This window comes from Cupressus sempervirens, chromosome 8 (genome assembly GCF_028749045.1).
Source record: "Cupressus sempervirens isolate cs-2001-9-10 chromosome 8, ASM2874904v1, whole genome shotgun sequence".
In the NCBI taxonomy this organism is placed as follows: domain Eukaryota; kingdom Viridiplantae; phylum Streptophyta; class Pinopsida; order Cupressales; family Cupressaceae; genus Cupressus; species Cupressus sempervirens.
The window spans coordinates 821,131,510-821,155,215 of NC_143125.1; the positions used below are offsets into that span (position 1 = coordinate 821,131,510).

The following is a 23,706-nucleotide window of genomic DNA, read 5'->3' on the forward strand; positions in this document are numbered from 1 at the left end:
GTCTAATGGTGGAGGATCAAAGTTGAAAGCAAGAGGTTTGGTGTTCAATTCCCACAAATGGCATGTTTTATTTGGCCGACCTGCCAGTCACATTTATGACATCATAATGTTTGCCACATCATGCTAATGTCATCAATAGCCACTTGATTATCTTTTTGACCTAAAAGCTTCGTTTGGCCATAACCTTTATATAGACTCAAATTTTGTCCGTTCAAAATTCATTAAAAAGCTCTCGACGAGCCCTTCAATTTGAGACACATTTTGGCCAATTTTGAGATAGTCAACTTTTTACCTTTTTGATCAACCTTTGTTTGCCTATTTGACCAAACCTTTGACCAAGCACATCTTGAGCAAATAGACTCCTTTAAACATGCTTCAAGTTGTGTCAAGAACATTTCACCATGCCCTATGCATTGATGTTGAATATAAGAGATTTTGAAACTATAAATTTTTTCAAGTTCTCTAGATCCTCCTAGATCAAAGATGGGTATGACAACCATATGCCAATGAAGCAATTTGGATAGAACGATAAATCTCATTGGTAAGCCATAGGCCCAGAACGAGAAAAATGCCTTGGTTGTAAATATAACATGTTTCAACACCCTTAAGAACATCAAATATTGTGAATCCTTTGTGAAGCCATAAGCCCAGATTGGGCAGAGTGCATTGGCTATTTAATGTTAAGCAATCACTCCTAGACATTCATCCAGGAAGACAAGCATGGTTGAGATGAAGGGTGTGTATTGATATTCATTGAACCAAATGTATATCCTTGCATAATAAGAGAAACAATAATCAATAACAAATAAGTAATAGAGATAATATTAAATCAAGTTATCTCATGGTAGTCCAATGTATAGATCTTGTTGTCAAGATAAGCTGTGGGTTGAGACTTTAACACCAGGATGCTCAATGGTTGGATAGGGTGTCCCAAGCCTAATCCTGAGTAGGGAGGGCCTTTCTCGATTGAGATTGTTTGTGGATACTTAACATTTCACAATTTAGAGATTAAGCCCTTGGCAATACTTATCTTCTCTACTAGATGCCAAGACAGAGATAATATATGCATTCAAGTCTGCTAGTAAAAGGTATTTTACTTTTATGAATTTGCAATTTCAAGTTGAAGATATGTTAGATGGTTAATATCGTTTAATCATTTATTTTCTTCCAATTATGCAAATTATAGCTTTTGGTTCTCTTCCATCTAAAAATGTGTAGTTGTGAAACTATCATGTGATTATGAAAAGTAACGTATCTTTATTTGTAGAAAAGATCTATCTTCCATTAATGCTTGGCTATGATGGCATTTATATTCACCATATTTATTGAATGAATACTCCTTCAACTATTAGTTAAGTTGGATATAGTCGTTAATCTCTTTCATATGAAGATATAAAATAGTTGTTAGAATTTCTCATGCTTGTGATTATGAAATGTAACTGCCTCAACAATATGATAGTTGTTAGCTAAGGCCAAGAAAAGGGGATGTTAGACATGCCCAACAACTTGTGGCAAAAACAATGATCCATAGATCTTGCTCAACCAAGATATCTTCAACTTTAAGTTTCCACAACTAAAAGTTTGTGCCATTGAACTTTTCAATGTCTATTCTCCCTAATATACCTTCCATCTTAATTTCCAAATGAACACTTTGCAAACTCTCACTAGAACCAAATTGTCACAAACAACTGACCCTACCCAACAAGGATAACGAGATACTGGTTTGGGTTTGATACTACTTGTAAAGAAAGCTACAATGTAGAAATGCCTTCCTAATGCCAAATTTATAGGGGAAACAGTAATTAGTTTGAATCTACTTCAAAATATTGAGATAAGAAGAAGAAACAAGAACATAGAAAATTCCAAGCACACAAAATAAACAGAGAGCACTTGATTTTACATGGGAAACCCTTTTGGGAAAAACCCACCACCCAAGAACCCAAGTGTCTTCTTTGTATTATAGTAACCAATGTTACATACAAACAACAATGGATTCGCATAGGCTCAAATTGCATTACAATCAACTTGATGTTAGACCACTTTAACACTCTACCATTCACCACTTCAACTTGTCATTCCTAATGAATCCCACAGACATTTATACACATTGCAATTCATTACAAAATTTGGTATGTTAAACGTCACTTTACAAAATGGTCTACCAACTACCATTAGTCCAATCGTCGATCACAATAGAACCATGTGCCATAGCAAACACTACTCCATAAACATCATCATTCGTCATCATGTTGGCACTAGCTTCATCGACGTCATCATACTATATTTATCGTACTGTCTTCGTCATACTCATACTCGCCATCACCTTTTGGTAGACTTAGTACTGTGAAACCCATACTCCACATGGTGCACACTCATCGTACTGAAACTCTCACTATACCGAAATTGTCACCGTACCAAACACACTGATACTAACATTGAACTTGCTTTAGCTTATCGTCCTCATCATATTAGCACCATCTTCACTATCATTTGTACCACTTCAATGTTGTACCAACTTCATTGTACTTCTTGTCTTACTGCTCCACCACCAATCTCACTGTAAAAGGCCTCACTATAAATGGTTGTCTTCCGAGAGGTTGTCATTTGTACCATACGGTGGAACTCGCCCGTACCTACCTCACCAAGAGATTCGTATAGTACGATGGAACTCACCCGTACCTACCTCACCAAGACATTTGTGCGATGCCTCGAGATGGTGGAAACACCATATAGTGGTCTCACCATACCTACTTCAACAATCTAACACATTAAAAACACATCCATTTTCAGACCATAAGTGTCATCTATTTCAAATACTATAAAAGCCAATTCAATGCCATTGTGATAGTTTAAAGAATGCCCATAATAATCAAATGATTTATAAAGGTTACTTTCCATTCTCTTCAGTTGGTTTTACTAATTACTCACGCTACTTATATCAAGTCTCTCTAAGATAATTTACTGAAAATTTTCCATTCACTAAAAGTTTTATATAAATTCAGTCCTTAGTTTAGCCTTCCCCATCACAAACTAATTTTCCTTATTTATGTATGTTTATTGACTCTTAACAATGTCATTGTTCCACCACATTTCAGATTTTTCCTACATGGAAAAGTTTGAACTCTGCGACAGATGACTATGAAGATTCATGATAAAATAAAATAATTATGCTTTCATAATTTTTACCCTTGGATGCCTCATGTAGAAATTAGAATCAAAGAATATTTATCAATACAAGACAAGAATAAAAAGAATATTTAACAATGTCATTGTTCCGCCACATTTCAGAGTTTTACTACATGGAAAAGTTTGAACTCTGCAACACGACCGAAGACGACTATGAAGACTCATGATAAAATAAAACAATTACGCTTTCATAATTTTTACCCTTGGATGCCTTATGTAGAAATTAGAATCAAAGAATATTTATCAATACAAGACGCGAATAAAAAGAATATTTAACAATGTCATTGTTCCGCCACATTTCAGATATTTCCTACATGGAAAAAGTTTGAACTCTGCGACAACCAAAGACAAACTATGAAGACTAGAGATAAAAAATAAAATAATTATGCTTCATAGTTTTTACCCTTGGATGCCTCATGCAGAAATTAGAATCAAAGAATATTTATCAATACAAGACGTGAATAAAAAGAATTGTAGCTCTTACTGTTACAACTTATAAGCCATCGATGACCCAATTGTGCCCCTCAAACAATTTTATGCTACTGTGTAATGGTTTTGACAGTTAATAACTTGCCATGTATTACATGTGAGCCCAAGGATTGATATCGCGTAATTACTTTAAATATTACCAATGTAATAAGCTAACGCACTGCATTGTAAAAATGACATCCACCGAATTTTGGCTCATTTCTTCAACAATCTTATTGCATCTCCAATAAGATGCAAAGATCCTGTCACAAGAACCTGTAACAAATAAATGATATCCAAGGATAAGAATCAGTAATCACAAATCTATCCGATGTTTTATGAAAGGCTAGCTCTAAATTTAAATTGTTCAATAGTAATTTGTAAAAAATAAATTATAATTTTCAAGAAACAACATTGGCAAACTATAATGTTTTTGTTAGTAGCATTCATTTTACCTTCCCTAAACTACCAGTGCAGCCTGGAGTGACATGTAAGTTGGATGAGGAAGGGCTGGGCGGAAACTACTCAGGTTGAGTTATCAGTAATTGTGCTCTTTTCAGAAGATTACTGAAGGCAATCGCTTGTCATTCAGTCAAAGATTGGGTTGCAGTGTGTTGTCTTCAGTCTTTAGGAGCATTTTAGCGGAGAAAGATTTAGTGATTGCTAAAGCCACTACTTTTTACTGGGGTTATTAAATTTTTGTTATCTTCATGTTGTGACAAGTGTAACTCTTTATATTTGTGCTGGACTTCTTGTCAGCATCTCCATTTGAATTTGGGACGTGGACAAACTGCCTTCGTGGATTTGTCTAAACAAACTACCTTCAGTGGATTTGTTTAGACTAACTACCGTCAGTGGATTTGTTTATCTCTGGCATTTGTATTGTGTTATAACAGGTCTATCTTTTGATGTAATGGTGAAAGTGTTCCAAAAATTGGGATTTTGGACATGGACTAAATGCCTTCCACAGATCTTTTTATCTCTGGCATTTGTATCAGGTATTAACACATCAAAATATTGGTGCAACGGCAAATGCATTTCAACAATTTGTTGGTCACCTAGTTGGGCAGTGACATATCTTGCTCATACTGTAGTCTGTTAGAGGCATGTTGAATGATAGACTTTGGCTAGTGTAGTACTGAATAAATCAATCACAGTTACAAGAGTTGGAATTGCCTCAGTCTTGAATTTGGCAAAAAGAAATTAGCGAAAAAATTATAAAAACCTAAGAAATTCAGAGATTTTAAAGGACTTAAAACTTGTTTCATTCACCCTTTACTAAATAACCTTGACAATAACATCACCAAATAGAAGCTTATTGATCACATACACAATATAAATCGATCACCTAAGTATAAACAAAAATTGAAGTTAAAGGAAATAGTGTGCTTAGATTTATAAACATTGTCAGATCTATATAAAACTCATGGAATATTAAATCCATGACATAAAAAGTTCCAAACAAATATCAAAACAATAACCAGAAGTCTATGGCTTAGAGGAGCCTGCACCCTTCCTACACAAAAAAATAGATGTATTGATAAGTATTGAGAAAATTCAAATTGTAGATGAAGGAAATATCACACTAAAATATATAAAACAGTAAATTATGTATAAGTAAATCTAAATAATGGAATAGCAATAACAACATTTGGAACTCACGAGTTCTTTAGAGGAATGTGCATATAGCATTTGGAAATATAAGAAACGTATCTAAGATGAAGATTTTTGCCAAAGGAGTGTTATCCACAAAGAATTTGAAAATGCAACTATTAAATCAAAATGAATAATCTATTAACCACATGCTGCCTTCCACTTATCCTACCGTATAAAACACCGTACACATTTTAGCTTCCTCAGAACAGTATACAGCTTCAACCAAAAATAATTACTTAGCTTTAAATAGACATGGATTTACCTGCAATCGCACAGAACGGTTTTGCTGAACACATTCTCTTAGCCACTTGATTGTTGTTGGAAGTGAAGGCATGACTGCACTGAACACATTATCCTTGTGATTAGGATTGCTTTCCTGTGATGACTCATCGAGAAAAACATCATAAGATGGAGGCATTTGTGGCAGTTCTGACTCTTTCCTATCATTGACCTCTGTTTTTTAGGCGTGCACAGTAACATGCAACAGTCAGATGGTATTAAGCAACGCAGACTTGAGAAATCAAATGTCAGTCAACATATTATCAACATAATAGTAAAGTTTGGCCATCCTCTATTCCCAAAACCATGCAGGTGTTCACGGAAGCTACAGATTACTTCAAGTAATAAAATTAGCTTTAAAATTTGCTCTCAGCTGAGAATCGAATGTATTCCAAACGAAATATTTTTTTTATCTCCTTTGCATTGCCCTTTAATAAGTGATATTTTATTGTGAAGTAATTGCACAAAAATACTTCAAAAAGAAATCAGTACCTTTGCCTCTGCTGATTAGATTTCCCCATGTTCTTTGGAGAACTAACTGCCATGAAAGGTTGACTTTTGGAGAATCATTCACTACAGATGTCAAACTGGATCCAACTTGCATAAATGACAATTGATTTGGCACAAAAAAAGCTCCTTGGAAATGTACTCCTATATACACCACCAAATGTTAAGATAATGATTAACAGTGTAATACTGCATTCGAGTGAATTCAGCCTATGGGATAAGAAAAACTGGCTTTGCTCAACATAATGACGAATAATGACAATTGATAGAACACCCAGGAACAAATTGCATATGTCCTACACTTTTTTAAAACAGTGTGCATTTGAGAGTAGTCAGGCATCATAAAATAGTTGCTTCCAATTTCGATTCAAAGATATCTAAAATATGTTACAAGGATTGTTAATAAGGGCTATATATATACTGCTGTTGAAACTTATGTAATGGATACACTTTGAAATTGGCATGACAAATGTTTAATTAGTGTTCAGTATTCCTCTCAATCAGAGGAATAATTTATCAGCCCTTCTATTTTAATCTTTACTTTATTATCTAACTCCCAACAGATATCTAGGCAAAAATCAGTCTCCCTAATTAAATTTAATAATGCACAAAAGAAAAGAAACAAATGAAAAATCAAAGAATTGTGATTATTAACTGAAATTCAAATAACCCTAAACAAGAGAACCAACTCACAACACCTTTGAAATAGATGAGTGGAATTACACGAAATGAAAATTTAAAGCAAAATTCCTTTGAAATAGATGGGTGGAATTACATGAAATGAATAAATTTAAGGTGCTATACAAGCCTATATAATATCAGGGTTACATGAGCATGCTGACGAGGGCCTACACAGAGTGCAATGATCTTATTTTGTGGCAATGAACTTCATCCAAGAGATATAAAAACATATTCAGTCAGTATGCAATTCCCATCTGAAATACAGTACCATGTAGAGCACATGTATCAACAAGACGAGGAAGTAGTAGTTGTGGGTCCCTTTCAGCCATACAATTAAATATTAGGATCTGCAAGCAAAGAATATGAGAGTTTGAACACCATAAACAAACTTGCAATCTAATTTACATAAAACTTAAATACTCGCCACTACAGGATGAAGGTAGTACTGACCTGCTTTGTATTCTTCCTATACTTTCTGCTGCTGTAGTTCTGTTGCTCAAAATTTGATGATAGGTGTTGGTTGTCATTTTGGATTAAATTGGGCACTCCCTTAACTTGGGTAATTGACTGTTCCTTTATAGCATGTGAAAACCAAATGGCACATGCTTCCATGCTTTCTGGACTGTGTGCTCCATCCAAATAGAAAATCAATTCGCTAGAATCAACGTTCTCAACATCTTCCATACCATGTTGATCAGAGCATCTTACGTTGGGATCAAGAATAATTTGTCCACGACCTGGAAAATTGGTCATTGCGAGCCCTTTAATGAATGGCTCTGGAAAATGTCCGTCATCTATCTGCAACATAAACATCATAACCCATGTTAATCAAGGGGCTTCCATTTGCAACTTCAAACTAAAACATATTTTTAAACAGAGAAAAATAAATAATTGCAAATAATGAGCATCAACAGACATTCTCAGGAAGATCAAAATCTTTAGAATGCCCGGTTCTACTAAGCCAAGTATAACAGAGGGCAACAGCCAGGCCTGCATTTATATATTGGTGATCCCCAGCCAATCCTAGGTTAAAACCACCTAGACTTGAAATCCTCACTGGCAGTGCTACTTGGAGAGAAATCTGCATCATTCAAATTGAACATTAGAAAATGTTAGTAAAGCCACACTACAAAAATTGAAGAAGTTATAGAATGAAAAGTTAAAACTGAATTTATTGCACAAAAAAACTGAGATGTTAAGAAGACTTAAAAGACAAGTTGTATGAACTCCTGCAGGTTCAAACTCCGAGAAATGCTGATTTGTTTCAACATTTGTTTGTTTGATATTTTGTCAAACACTTAGCATGCAAGTCCTGATTCTTGTATGGCTTTTGCAATGTTTAACTTTAAACACCTTTTTGATTACTTGAAATGTATGCTTTTTGATCTTTTGAAAATGAAAACAATACATGAAAGGTAATCTGAGAACTTGCAAATGCCAGCCTAAGAGTGCCTTATTTAAATTATTAATATACGCAATAAATATCGATTGTAGATATCAAATCTGAAATAAATTAATAGCTGTTACGAAGAACCTGAATAATAATGCAGGAGTAATGGCATCCAAATGGAATTGCAGCTATCAGTTGGGTTGAAGAAATGCAACAGAGAGTCTATCCTTCTAATCATACCCTTGCAGACATCTGTGTTAATCTTGCATCATGTAGCTGCTATATGGGACTACGGCTGCCTTGTTGATGAGTCGTGCCAATTTCTTATTGCTGAAAACTTGACATGCAGAATAATTCCTTCAACCTGTAGCAATTCCTGAGATATCTTTGCATTCAAAACATCAATTCTTCACCCTTCAACTCAAACATGGCTTCTGTATAAAGCCAGATTTGGATTGCACAACTAGTTTGCTGTTTCACCAAATCAAACTGTTGAAGCCTGTGTAGATTTCACAACTCCACCATGCTGAAATTCTTCAAACCCTTGGTTTCTGGACTATGTCAACCTAGTTATAGGACATCCTTCCAAGTCAACCTAGTCCTTGACTCTCCTTTTTTTGGGGAGATTTATTGGTTTTGTTCCTTTTGTCATTCTATTCCACAACTCACTGTCAGAAGTTCAGAAAAGATTCAGATCCGGGAGTTTTGGAGCTTAAATACATGTGTACATCGTAGAAGCGATGTCTGTTAACCAAGCTCAATCTGTCATCGAGGTTGTGTTCGTCACCAAGGTCATGCTTGTTGTCGAGGTTGTGTGTTTGTCACTAATGCTATGTCCATTGTTGTGGTCATGTCTGTCACCAAGGTTGTGCATCCATCGTTGTGGTTGACTATCGCCAAGGCCTTGTTCATCGTGGTTGTATATGTCGCCATGGTTGTGTCCCTCCCTACTTCATGTTCGTCAATATGGTTGTGTCCATCACTGTAGTTATGTCCGTTGTCATCACCATATCTGTCGCCAAGTCTGTATCTGTCACCATCATTATGTCTGTTATCATCACTGTCATTGTGTTCATCACTAAGTGTGTCTATCGTCGTCATTGTGTCCATCACTGTCCTTATATTTGTTGTTGTTGTGTCCATCATCGAGTCTATGTCCGTCACCGTCATTGTGTCCATTGTCATCATCGTTGCCATGTCTATTGTCGTCGTTGTGTCCATCACCATCATCATTTTCGTCACCATCATTGTGTCTATCACCATCACGAGTCTGTGTCCGTCACCATCATCGTTTCCATTGTCATCACCATCGTTGTGTCCATCATTGCACGTGTCTATCACCATAGTTGTGTTTGTCGCCATCGTTCTATCTGTTGCCATCATGTTTGTCGTCACCATCATTGTGTCCATTGTCATCATTGTTGATAGGTCTGTTTTCCTTGACTCTCTTGCATCCTGACGATGGATCATGTAGTATGATCCGAAACGTTGATGGAAATAAACTTACACAATCTTTCCCAGAAATCATATTCAATATTTATGGATTGTGGAAATCTGATAGCTTTGATAGCTCTGTTGTCAAGTCTGTGTTTGTCACCATCATTGTGCCTGTTGTCGTCGTCGTGTCCATTGTCGAGTCTATGTCCATCACAATCGTTGTGTTCATCACCGTCATCAAGTCTATGTCCATTGCCAAGTCTGTGTCCATCACTGAGTATATGTCTATTGCCAAGTCTATGTTTTTCACCTCGTCGTTGTGGTTGTCTATCATCATCATTGTAGTCATAGTTGTGCCCATTGTAGTTTTTGTGGTTTCCTCCATTGCCATTGTGTCTATCATTGTGGCTACATCTGTCGCAAAGGCTACATTTGTCCCCATGTATGTCACTAAGGCATTGTTCACTGTTGAGGTTTTGTCCATCGTTTAGGCTTAAGCCGGGGTTTTGTGTTCCACCAAGGTTCTATCCATAGCTAGAATTTAGTTTGTTGCCGAGGTTCCTTCTGTCGCTGTAATATTCCGACCTTAAATTTGTGACAAATGCTGGTGTGTATTTGAGGTAATAATTTCATCAAACAGATCACAGACCCTCTGAAGTAAACTTAAAATCACTATACTGGTCACTGGTTTGTTAGATTAAAACAAGCTATAGAATATTGCAAGAGTCATTACATCAAACAGTTGGCAGCAGACCACAGTTAGAAATTATTAAGTGACTTAAACAGTACTGGAAGAAGTTTTATATCAGATCAAGAACAAACTGATTCCACAGTGCAAAACATTCTTTTTACCCAACTTGAATCTGAACGAGGCCACAAGCTTAAAAATAATATTCAACAATTAAAAACAAACAGCCAGTTCATAAACAAACTCAAAAGGGGAATGTTTTACTAAGTCGAACAGACCTCTTCACCCAGAATCTGCCGTAAGAGTCATATATCAAATTTCATTTCCTTTTGAGACTGCTGTGATATGTTACATTCATATTGTGGCATCAGAATGTCTCCAGGAGTACTGTTGATAACCGACTGGCAGTGTTATTAATCACCAGACCACGCCTTTCCCGTTAACTCTTTTGATAGCATAATCCGTGGCACTGACTGAGACGACTCACGTTTTTATTGTACTGAACGTTGCAGGGTGAGGAAGTTCTTTTTCCCAACTTGGAATACCTCTTTGCCTGCCTGTCATGGATACTGGAAACTCTACGCTAAGGTCTGTCTTTGTATAAAAGCCGTGGCTCAAATCTGTTGGCCTCCAACTTCACTATTACAAACATTCCTTCCAACACGTGAATGGTGGAAACCGAACCAAGAAGGAGCTCAGCCAGTGGATAAATACAATGCGTTTTTCCAGTAGTTACTGTCTCAGCCGTATGGCATTAACTGGTGCTAGTTTAATAAATCAAGTCACCCTGCGAGTAGTCACCTGTATATAACTATTCTTTCCGGATATAAATAAACAACTGAACTTACTTATCTTCTTGCCATTGCCGACTTCTGCCCACCCCAAAGCAAACTGAAAAATGGAGGAAGATTGGGGCTACGTCCAACTCCCTTAGTGTTTTCTAGACTTGAGGGGTTTCGTCCTCAATGTCTCAGACCAGTCACAATTCATGAATTCTTGTATGTTGTTAATCCCAATGCAAGCCCTCCTTTATAGCCTCGAAGTGAGGGAAAAACACAAGGAGCAAGGAATGTGGGATTAAACTTCATTTTCGTCCTGTAGTCACTTAAAGTCATTTTATAAAGTAAATAACTCATAACATTAAAAATGACTTAATTCCTCCCACTTAAATAAAGTTCTAAAGTAAATTAAATTAAACTCCTGTTGTGAGTGGTAGACATCCTGCCAAATAATATTATTAATCTATCTGGATGTGGAGATAGATTAAATTGGCGCCCATCTCTCTAGTGTTGAGAAGGGGACATGATAGTCACTGAGGTACTCTTCGTCGAGGCTCTCTCTGTAGAGGTTGCCTTCGCCGAGGTTCCCTTTGCCAAGTTACTCTCCATCAAGGTTCCCTTCACTAAGGTACTCTTGGCTGAGGCTCCCTTCATCAAGGCACCCTCCACCAAGGCTCCTGTCGCCAAGGTACTTACGGCTCAAACCCCCTTCGCCAACATATTTTCCACCGGGGCTCCCTTCATTGATGTACATTGACTTATTGATTGTACCACCTACCTATTGTACAGTCTGCATACCGTCATCAAGTCTCTCTATGTTGAGGTTCCCTTCGATAAGGTACTCACAGTTGAAGATCCTTCTGATGAGGTACTAACAATCAAGGCTCCCTTCAACGAGCTAATCATGACCAAGGGTCCCTTTACTTAGCCTTTGTCCGTCGGGTATTTTTCCAATGACAATATTCTACAGGGTTTATCCAAAGGGCATTTGCCAGTCAAGAATTTAATAGTGGTCGTTGTAGACGTGATAGTGTCTACATTTGTGCCAGCATCAACGCTTGTGCCTATGACCACACCCAAAGAGATTTTTGAACATGAGGACATGAATTATTTCATTGATTGGCATCATTCGCATCATAGTGAAGGGTATGACAATGTTTATATCAAAGTGGTGCAGCAGAAGTTGGACCACTGTACAATTAAGGTTTCATGTCGACTCACATGCTCTACCTATGTGTTTGATTTGGGATCTAGGATTTGATGGTGTGAATTGGATAGCAAATTACTTGAGGACAAGCAATCTTTAGGTAGCGAGGATTTGTCATATTCCCAAATTTTATTGTAATAATTTTAATTAATTAATTAATTTGTCCCAAAATTTAAATTTTATAATAAAAAAAAGAGGACCTTCAATTAATTGCTTTAATTAATAAATGTTGGGCCCAAGTTATTAAAATAAAAATTGTATTTTGGGGTTCTGATTGATTTATGTATATCTTGGGCCCATCCTTTATTTTGTTCGTTGGTATTTGTTGTTGTGTTAGCACTTGTTGTGCACCTCGGGAGTTTTCTTTCGATGGGTATTTATGACCGGCGGGTAGTATATTTGTTGGTATGCATTTTTGGATTATTTCTTTACACTGCAAATTCCTGTTGGAGTTTTGTATTGTTCGGCATTTAGGAAGTGAAAGATCTTCCCTACTTGGCTCTTGTGGTTTCAATGAGATTGAACCCTCACACTATTTTGTCTATGTATTGCTTTGCTTTGGATCTACCACATCTAGAGCGCCATCTTTATCTAATAATATAAATCCTATGTTCGCTAACATTTGCACGCATCCATTTTCCTTTGCGAATATCTTGTTAGTGAATGTTTGATTATATTTGTCATCCGATTGATATCGTAGTGCATATCTATTGGCATTCCAATCCTCCTATTGTTGACCCATTCTTGATTAGAGTATTTTAATGCATTTTGAACTAATTCTGGCTTGAAATCACCATACAAATCCTCTAAAATCTCTGTACGGCATTCAGTTTCACACGTTGCAGCATACTTCGGAACACCACCTCCAATTTATCATTTTACACCATCATTTCCCACTGTACTCCACCGTACAACCACTATAGTACCACCATACGATCACACATTCATACCGTGTAATGTCCCCATTTTAGCAGTTGACCAAGTGTATGCGCGTTAGCCTTGTTCTACATGGTCCCGAGGGCTAACGAAGGGTTTAATGGGATCTTGGAGTGTTTTGGCCTAGTCATTTCCAGTTTGGGCCAAAACGAAGTTGATTTACTTAGTTTCAGGCATACTTACTATTTTTAGTAAGTCGGCAGGACACAGTGCAGGTCAATTTTGGTGATTGGACTCGATACTCCTCGGTGAGAGCTTTTCGATGAGCTATCACTCGCATTATTCGGAGTCCGATTGCTGATACATTTTAATGCCTGAAGTTTTATTAAAGTAACGTCTAATTTAATTGTAAAATATTAAAGTGTTACTTTAATATATATTTTGTGGTGATGTGTACCCAAGGGAGACATAAGGGGTATTTTAATATATGTTTTATATTACACATCTTTTATCCCACATTGCCCATATGAGTTGAGGGGACCCGTGGGAATAGAATAAAATGAAGCATTTGTGGCTTCATTAGGCAGGTTGAATATGAGAAGAAATTGGTGTGTGAGTTGCAGCTTTGTTTTTGGCATTTGAGGACGTCTATCCTCTCTTGTAACATTCTAGACGTCATTCCCTTGGGGTTTGGCCTTTGGAATTCTTTCTTATTGGCTTCATTATCAGGCAGTTTAGTTGCATTTCCGGCTACAGGCAGATTTGATATTTTGCTCATATCTTCTTCACTACTTGTCCGACGCTTATGCCGCTTGGAGGGAATGGTATTATGAAGGTAGTGGACTGATTGGAGGACAAAGTATTGTAGCAGCAAGTTCGTAAGCATGGGCTGGAGTATTATGACAATATTGCTGAAGTAATTAGTGAGTTGATAAATCTGCTATGTATTTGATTTTATGAATTCTGAAAATAACATTTTGTTAGCAGCAGTTCATTTCCACCTTGCATATCATTGTAGTTGCTTTCTTGTTTATGTTGTATGATACCAATTCCATGCACGAAACACAACAAACAATAAATGTTTGATTTCCGGAATTATAAGGGGTTTAAAACATTAAACGGAGAAATAAGAAGTTGAATGCAAACTGTTTGACATAATTCCTTTCAGCAATTTGGTTTAGTTTTTTTGGGACATCCAAGGGTGACCATTACAGTGGTATCAGAGCTATAAGTCCTGCCATCCTGTGGAGGTCTTATAGGGAATTTGGAACAGCCGGATAGAGGGAAAAAGTAAGTAAAAAAAACACAGGCTAAGCATTTATGTTTGAGCATGCGACAGGGGTCTTATAATTTCCGCGATACCAGAGCAAGACAAAATAGGATTTCAGACTTGCAAAGCAAACAGTCTAGTACATCCGTGCAGGGGGACATTGAATTCAACCATACAGACACAGAGGAGATATTCTGTGATCAGGACAATAATATGGGTGATCGAGATGACAGGAATACAGGATTAGGCGGAGGCAGAAATGCTGGTCCAGATCAAGGGGAGGTACTGTTCCGACAGTTACTGGATACATTAGAGCAGGGGCAGCGTATGCAGCAGGAGCAGAATAGGCGAATGGACATGATGTTGCAGCTCATGGCTAGACAGATGGGTGTCAATATTAATCCAGGTGATGCCAACAACAGAAACAATAACAACGAGGGAAACAATAACAACGGGGGAAACAATAACCATGAAGGCCAAGGCAACAACAATGGTCCTGAGAATAACATTAATGGTAATAATGGACACGGCAACAATGGGAATGAGGTTGATAACTTTAGACACGTTGCACGCCCAGCACGGACTGTGAGCTCGAGACCTCTTCTACCCACTTTTCCACCCAGAGATCCGATTCATCCAGTAAACGAACCGCAGATTACCGAGTTACAGGATCAGTTCAGGAGGGACTGGGAGGCTAGTGGACCAGAGTTTCAGGCGGATATTTCTCTTAGAGATTATATGGACTTGAGGATGAGACACATGCCTAAAGCAGGAGAGAGGAATCAAAACTTTGAGCTGAGGAAGAAAGTTGGAAAACTTTCTTTACCTTATTATGATGCTTCAGGGAAGATGACTGCACGAGCTTGGTTGCAGAAGGTAGATACATACTTGCAGCTTAATCCTATGCCTAAGGAGGAGGCTATCAAGTATGCGGCTATGCACTTGGATGGCGTTGCACATGAATGGTGGCATCATGGCATGGTGACTTTGGGGCATAATCAGATTACATCTTATGAGGAATTCACCGAAACATTGATTGGGAGATTTGACACTAAGGATCCCGAGTTACATTTCAAGGAGCTAGCACAGTTAAAACAGTCAGGTTCTGTGGATGCTTACATTGCCGAGTTTCAGCGCTTGTCTGTACTTGTTACTGATATCTCTCCTAGGAGATTGGTGGTGTTATTTTGTGATGGTCTTGCTGATCCATTACGAGGTTGGGTGAAGGGACATGATCCACTCACGTTAGCTGAAGCAACTAAAAAGGCACGAGATTTAGCCCCTTCGGTATACAAAGGAAAAAACCATTGAACAGATTCTTCCTACCGCAAGGACAAAGACAAAAAATCATTTCAGAAAGAGTATAGCAAACCCAAAGAAGGATCAAAAGGACTAGACAATGAAACCTTGAATGAACTTCGAAAGAAGAAGCTGTGCTTCCATTGTAGAGAGCCTTGGGACTTATCTCATAAATGTTCTCTCAAGGCTAAGGCAAATCAAATGGAGTATTTTTCAGCAGAAGAGTCAGAGTCAGAAGGGGAGGATCAGCACTCCGATTCAGATGAGGGTAACACTATAGAGGAGAGCAACATTCCTAAGGATGATAGATCGTTGGCACGCTTGACAGGGGCCCAAAAGGCAATCACATTTAAGGTCAAGGGTACTATCCAAGGGCAGAAAGTGATATCCTTATTGACACTGGGGCTACACATAACTTCATAGATGCACAGTTGGTAGCCAGGAGAGGGTTACAGACAGAGGAGCATGATGGGTTTAGAGTCATGGTGGCTAACGGTGATAAGTTATTATGCACTCGGAAGATATCTAATCTTCGCATCAGGTTTGGAGATGGCTACGAGTTGGAAGATGAGTTCTATGTTGTGGACATGGGAGATTATGATGTCATCCTCGGCATGACATGGATGGCTTCACTAGTTGAGTTCACACTCAATCTAGCGAAATTGGAGATGAGATTCCAGCATGAGGGGAGAACTGTGGTACTTAGAGGGCTTTCAGATGGAGGTTGCAGAATAGTGTCCTTGAGGAGAATGCAGAGACTTTTTTGTCATGATGACATAGAGTGGGCGGCAGAGTGCCACATTATGCCAACTTCACCAGAGCCACAAGAAAAGAGTCATCCACTAGATGTCCAGAAGATACTTGATAGACACGCTAAAGTATTTAGCAATATTCCTCATGGGGTTCCTCCTGACAGAGGGATGGAACATGTTATTGAGCTCGAGGAGGGAGCCAAACCAGTTATGATTACTCCCTATCGTCATCCTAAGAAACACAAGGATGAGATAGAGAAGGCGATTAAGGATTTGTTGGAGATGGGGCATATCAGGCCCAGTAAGAGCCCTTTTGCTTCAGCAGTAGTATTGGTAAAGAAGAAGGATGGGACAATGCGCATGTGCATCGATTACAGGGCACTGAATAAGAAAACAATTAAAAACAGGTATCCCATTCCTAGGATTGATGAGCTGATTGATGAGTTGCATGGGGCATGCTTCTTCACCAAAATTGATTTGCGATTCGGATACCATCAGATCAGGATGAGAGCAAAGGACATTAAGAAAACAGCCTTTCGATGTCACTATGGCCACTTTGAGTTCATGGTTATGCCATTTGGTCTAACCAATGCACCTGCTACATTTCAAAGTTGTATGAACCAGGTATTCAGGAAGCAGCTGAGGAGATTTGTCTTGATCTTCTTTGATGACATCTTGGTCTTCAGTAAGACCTGGGAGGAGCACTTACATCATCTGGAGGAGGTGTTATCTATTCTGGAAAGAGAGTCATTGTATGCCAAGGAATCTAAATGTGAGTTTGGCATGACTGAGCTCCTTTACCTGAGGCATATCATTAGTGCAGATGGCGTTCGGGTTGATCCCGAAAAGATTAGAGCTATTGTAGAGTGGCCTACTCCCACAAACCTTACACAGCTTAAGGGATTCTTTGGTTTATGTGGTTTTTATAGAAGGTTTGTTAAGGGATTCTCACAGATTGCTACACCCTTGACAGATCTTACCAGGAAAGGAGCCTTCGTGTGGACAGGGGCAGCACAGAGGTGTTTTGAGCATTTCAAGCAGGTAATGTCTTCATGTCCAGTTCTAGCTCTACCGGATTTCACAAAGCCTTTTGAGCTTCATTGTGATGCATCAGGTGATGGGATTGGAGCAGTATTGATGCAGGAGAAGCATCCCATTGCATTCGAGAGTAGGAAGCTCCGAGGAGTTGAGAAAAGTTATTCTGTCTATGACCGGGAGATGTTGGCCATAATGCATGCATTAGCCAAATTTCGATCATATTTGGTAGGTGGACGTTTTGTGATCAAGACTGATCACAACAGTATTAAATACTTCATGAGCCAGCGTGATCTTAATGACCGGCAACAAAAATGGGTGACTAAATTGCAGGCTTATGACTTTGACATAGAGTTTGTCAAAGGTAAGAAAAATGTGGTGGCTGATGCCTTATCTCGGAGACCTCACTTATGTGCTCTGGCAGAGATTTCAGGAGATTGGAGAGATCGGATTATAGCAGAGTATGTCGGAGATGCTTGGGCTTCTGGATTGATTTCAGGTACCATACAGGATGATCGCTATGAGGTGATAGATGGATTGATCAGAGTTCAGGACAGGGTTTATTTGATTCCGTCATCACATTTGAGAGAGGCGATATTGAAGGCATTTCATGATGCACCCACAGCAGGACATCCGGGGGTCTTCAAGACCTACAAGCAGATCCAAGAGCGGTTTTCATGGAAAGGGCTCAAGGATGATGTTCAGAGGTATGTCAGGGAGTGTATGGTTTGTCAACAGAATAAGGGAGAACACACATTTCCTGCAGGTTTATTACAGCCCTTGCCCATTCCTGATAGGAAATGGGAAAGTATTTCGATGGACTTCATCACTGGTTTACCACGAGTGCAGGGAAGGGATTGCATCTATGTGGTGGTGGACCGCTTGACGAAGTTTGCTCACTTCTTTGCTATTCCGTCCACTTACACAGCAGCACAGGTGGCAGATCTTTTCTTTAAAGAGATATTCAAGTTACATGGGCTGCCCAGATTCATTGTCAGCGACCGGGATAGTAAGTTTATGAGTGTTTTTTGGCAAGAGTTGTTTAGGTTGTGTGGTACAGATCTTACACCTAGCACTAGTTATCATCCGCAAACAGATGGGCAAACAGAGATTGTGAATAAATGGTCGGAAGGATATTTGAGGAACTATGTAACTACACAACAAAAGGCTTGGATCAGATGGTTGCATATGGGAGAGTATTGTTATAACACCACTTATCATATGTCCATCAAGATGACTCCTTTCATGGCACTCTATGGTTATGAAGCCCCTAGCTTCATGGATTTAGTTTTGGGGGACAGTAGAGTGCCCAAAGCCAAAAACTTATTGCAGGATAGTCAGGACATCCTGAAAGTGCTCAAAGAGAATATACAACAGGCCCAGAATCAACAGAAATTGTATGCTGATCAGCACCGAATAGAGCGTAGCTTCGAGGTAGGGGATATGGTTTACTTGAGGCTACAACCATATAGACAGTCATCGCTCAAGAAGAGCGGAGCTGAAAAGTTGAAACCTAGATTTTATGGTCCCTACAGGGTGATTCGCAAAGTGGGCAAAGTCGCCTATGAGCTTGAGCTTCCAGAGCGCAATCGAGTGCACAATGTGTTTCATGTGTCTAGGCTTAAGAAAGCCATTGGTCAGAGTGTAGTGCCTTCTGCAGATTTACCCCCTTTGGATGAGGAGGGGAAGCTTGTGTTAGTACCTGAGGCTATTGTGGATACCAGAGAGAGGAAGCTTAGCAACAGGATAGTGAAGGAGTATTTGGTCAAATGGAAAGACCTGCCGGAGGAAGATTCTACATGGGAGAGTGAGCAGGTTATTCAGCAGGCTGGACTGAGGTTGCTTGAGGACAAGCAATTTCAAGGGGGGCGGACTGTAATGTCCCCATTTTAGCAGTTGACCAAGTGTGTGCGCGTTAGCCTTGTTCTACATGGTCCCGAGGGCTAACGAAGGGTTTAATGGGATCTTGGAGTGTTTTGGCCTAGTCATTTCCAGTTTGGGCCAAAACGAAGTTGATTTACTTAGTTTCAGGCATACTTACTATTTTTAGTAAGTCGGCAGGACACAGTGCAGGTCAATTTTGGTGATTGGACTCGATACTCCTCGGTGAGAGCTTTTCGATGAGCTATCACTCGCATTATTCGGAGTCCGATTGCTAATACATTTTAATGCCTGAAGTTTTATTAAAGTAACGTCTAATTTAATTGTAAAATATTAAAGTGTTACTTTAATATATATTTTGTAGTGATGTGTACCCAAGGGAGACATAAGGGGTATTTTAATATATGTTTTATATTACACATCTTTTATCCCACATTGCCCATATGAGTTGAGGGGACCCGTGGGAATAGAATAAAATGAAGCATTTGTGGCTTCATTAGGCAGGTTGAATATGAGAAGAAATTGGTGTGTGAGTTGCAGCTTTGTTTTTGGCATTTGAGGACGTCTATCCTCTCTTGTAACATTCTAGACGTCATTCCCTTGGGGTTTGGCCTTTGGAATTCTTTCTTATTGGCTTCATTATCAGGCAGTTTAGTTGCATTTCCGGCTACAGGCAGATTTGATATTTTGCTCATATCTTCTTCACTACTTGTCCGACGCTTATGCCGCTTGGAGGGAATGGTATTATGAAGGTAGTGGACTGATTGGAGGACAAAGTATTGTAGCAGCAAGTTCGTAAGCATGGGCTGGAGTATTATGACAATATTGCTGAAGTAATTAGTGAGTTGATAAATCTGCTATGTATTTGATTTTATGAATTCTGAAAATAACATTTTGTTAGCAGCAGTTCATTTCCACTTTGCATATCATTGTAGTTGCTTTCTTGTTTATGTTGATTGATACCAATTCCATGCACGAAACACAACAAACAATAAATGTTTGATTTCCGGAATTATAAGGGGTTTAAAACATTAAACGGAGAAATAAGAAGTTGAATGCAAACTGTTTGACATAATTCCTTTCAGCAATTTGGTTTAGTTTTTTTGGGACATCCAAGGGTGACCATTACATACCGTATAATGTTCTAACCTACATTGTACAGTCTCATAATAAATACCATATGATCTCCTAGTTTACACCATACAACAAGCAAATTTGAAGCTTTCTTTCTTGTTTGGAACAAAACATTACATTGGTATCAGAGCACCTCCAAAGAGAAAACACCTCCGAATAGGAATCATCTCCAGACAGAGATTGGCTTCAGAAGATTACAACATTCATTTGCAAGAACCTTAAAATTGAAGTTGCTGAAGTAAGATTGTCAAAACTATCTATCCTATTACCCCTGTGAGTTGCAATGTATAACAAGGAGATCAAATCATTGGACCAAAGATATTATATATGATACTTGGACTTTAGCTCTATGATATCCCTTATTGAGTCATACTTTGAAGTTTGTAGTGGACAAAGATCATTGATGGAGCTTTAGACATAAACATCTCATAAACGATAGCATTCCATATTTGATTATAAATGAACCAATCATTGAACGCTTCCCTCAAGAATCGTCATGTTTGTTAACCAGAGCTGAAAGCTCGACTTGATTGCTTCTATTTCCTCCTCTCATAGTGCAAATAGACTAAGGTTCAAAGATCTATCCAAAGAAAAGAAGTTTGCCATGTTTGATGTGACACAAAATCTTTCAACAATATAAGAGTGGGAATTTTAAATTGTGGTGGAAAATAATAACAAATGTTCCATTCCCATTGTTTGACAAATGCTTATATGGAGGCATTTTTTGATTTGATGCATATGGACCTTCGCCAGAGCAGCTTGTATCAAGGAGGAGGATGTGTAGGGATGTTCTTCTAGGAAAGGATAGGGGGAATGTTGCTGATGCATTTTTGTGGGGAATAACATCTGGGAATATGAAATAAAGTTAAGATGGGGGGCGCTTCCAAATGAGAGAGCATACTACAATGGGATTTTTTATGATCTTTGATCATATTTATTCAGATTGTACCATGTTGAGATGGATTCTCCAATGATCAAGAAACTGTAGCAGTCAAAGGACTATGATTCATGAGATGAAGTTCCATGTGCAAACTAAAAGGTCTTTATGCAAATGCCTAAACTGTAGATGGATACTTGGAATATTATTGATTTAAGAGCAGAGTTCCAAGAATCGCCATGAAATCGCCTGAATTGTTGGTTTGCCAATTCGATTCAACCTAGGCGATTTTTCATGAGTCGTGAATCAGATCAGTCGATTTTTTCTCATGAGTTGCTTGAATCACCGATTCATGCAATTCATGAAAAAAATCGCCTGAATCGGCTCCATGAATCGGCAAGGCAATGCATAAAGTAATTAAAGAAACATACAAAGGATTAAAGAATCATCATTCATGGTATGTTTGAGTAGACTTGCAAGAGTCATAAAAACATAGACAAAACAAAAATAACATGCATGGCATTGTGTATATTACTATATATACTTCACTTACCAAATCTAGAATAGGAACAACATCGCTAGAGACTCATCTATTAAATGTGGCACTGAAGGTATATGTATCGCATTCTTTATGTAAGCATACAGGTGATGGAATATTGCCCAGTATCAAAGAAGTGTTGAAGGATATAATGTACACAATAAAAATATTGTAGCAAGAAAAATATTCCAGTCAGCATATCATGAAGTATTAGTGGAAAAACGTAATACTACATACACATCATGCCATGTACAACAACCAGTTTTGCACTATTAATATGTAATAAAATAAGAGGATGAAATCAGTAAGATACTCAACAATTAGTATGAACAATTCAATATACAAGCAGAGACATACACATGGAACCTGATAAATCTAAGGATCTAGCAACAAAAGTTAAGAACTAATCAGCAAAAACAATAAAATCTCCCAAGTTTGATCAACAGCAATAAAAAGACTCAAGTTGTTGTGTGTATATGCCTATGCAGTGATAAAAGTCAAAACTGTTGCGTCAGCAAAGTAATAAGAATGTCAAGTAATTTATTGTGTATCTAATATTTCAAATGTGCCATTTATGGAACCATCCAGAGCAAGGATTTTTGTGTTTTTCAACTTTGAATCATTATGATCATATGATTTCTATTTACTTCAATTACAGCCTACAATTTACATTTTTCGTGTAACATAGTTATGTACGTGATGGATTTATCATTTATGTTTCATGTTTATGTATGTTAACTTCTATTTGATGATGTTATAATGTGTCTAAGTTATATTCAATAAAGAGTGCATGAAATAAATTTTAAATTGTTAAAATCTCTAAATTTAAAGGGTTTTTTTTAATTTGTCGATTCACAGCCGATTCATGGTCGATTCACGATTCGATTCGGCCTTGCCGATTCCGATCCAATCCCAATTCTCGTTACTTTTTTTAAGAGTACATTATCACTAAAGATTTGACAAGCGATATATCTCCAAGCCTTCTGCCAAAGTGAAGTTTGTACATTATTGAAAACAAGATTGGAGTTATAGATGGAAGCCTTTAGTGAGAGGGAGCCTCAGCATCAGTGATTACCTGACATGTACTTTCATGCATCCTTCTCGATGAGAGAGAAGTTTGAGGTGAAAGCTTTTATTCCACCCTCTGGAAATGTTCATGATGGATGTCATGGGAGTTACTAAATGACTCTATAGAAAGATAGTGGAAGTTGACCAGCTTTAATTGATGTTTATTTGTGGTCACTATAGTAAGGTGATGATAGTCTAACCTTCTATCATGATGGATATCATTTGGTTGATGTCTAAGCAGATTGTGATAGATTATACCTTGTAAATCAATCAACTAAGAGATAGATATCACCACATAGATATCTATGAGTTGTATTGTATAGATATGTCATGGTGGATTAACATCCTTAAAAAAACCATGAGTATAATGTTCCTATGGTAAGTATCATAGACTGACATACCTTATGAACATTTTGAGTATTTGGTGAATATCATGCAACTTGATATTCTAAGGTCATTAGTCCTAATATCATGAGATGATATCTAAATGGTGGGTATATGTTGATATCCTTAAATACACCATTTCGAGAATATCATATTGACATGATATCTCTTGGTATTATTTGAGGGCAAGGTGTGTTAATTTTATAGCAATCCTCCCTAGCTAAGAGGGAGTGTCAATGTAAAGTTTCTGTAATTTCTGCTATTAATCAGACTGAAATAATACCTTCTTGGTTGCTTGCTGAAGATGATCTTCT

General features: G+C 38.0%; 1 protein-coding gene across 4 annotated transcripts in view; it reads right to left on the reverse strand.

Annotated features, from left to right (window-relative positions):
• Positions 1–3,425: 3,425 nt before the first annotated feature.
• LOC149544918 (folylpolyglutamate synthase-like) overlaps positions 3,426–23,706 on the reverse strand; it is a 186,898-nt gene continuing 166,617 nt past the window's right edge. For 3 of the 4 annotated variants that reach the window (XM_089795462.1, XM_089795463.1, XM_089795464.1), the window contains exons 11-16: positions 7,694–7,858; positions 7,228–7,575; positions 7,046–7,124; positions 6,082–6,240; positions 5,573–5,763; positions 3,426–3,930 (exon numbers count right to left, since the gene is read on the reverse strand). In XM_089795462.1, the coding sequence (XP_089651588.1) occupies positions 3,871–3,930; positions 5,573–5,763; positions 6,082–6,240; positions 7,046–7,124; positions 7,228–7,575; positions 7,694–7,858 (1,002 nt within the window). In that variant the 3' untranslated portion in view covers positions 3,426–3,870. Of the gene's footprint in view, positions 3,931–5,316; positions 5,424–5,572; positions 5,764–6,081; positions 6,241–7,045; positions 7,125–7,227; positions 7,576–7,693; positions 7,859–23,706 lie in introns of all 4 variants that reach the window. The other variant, XR_016355077.1, reaches the window with a different exon arrangement.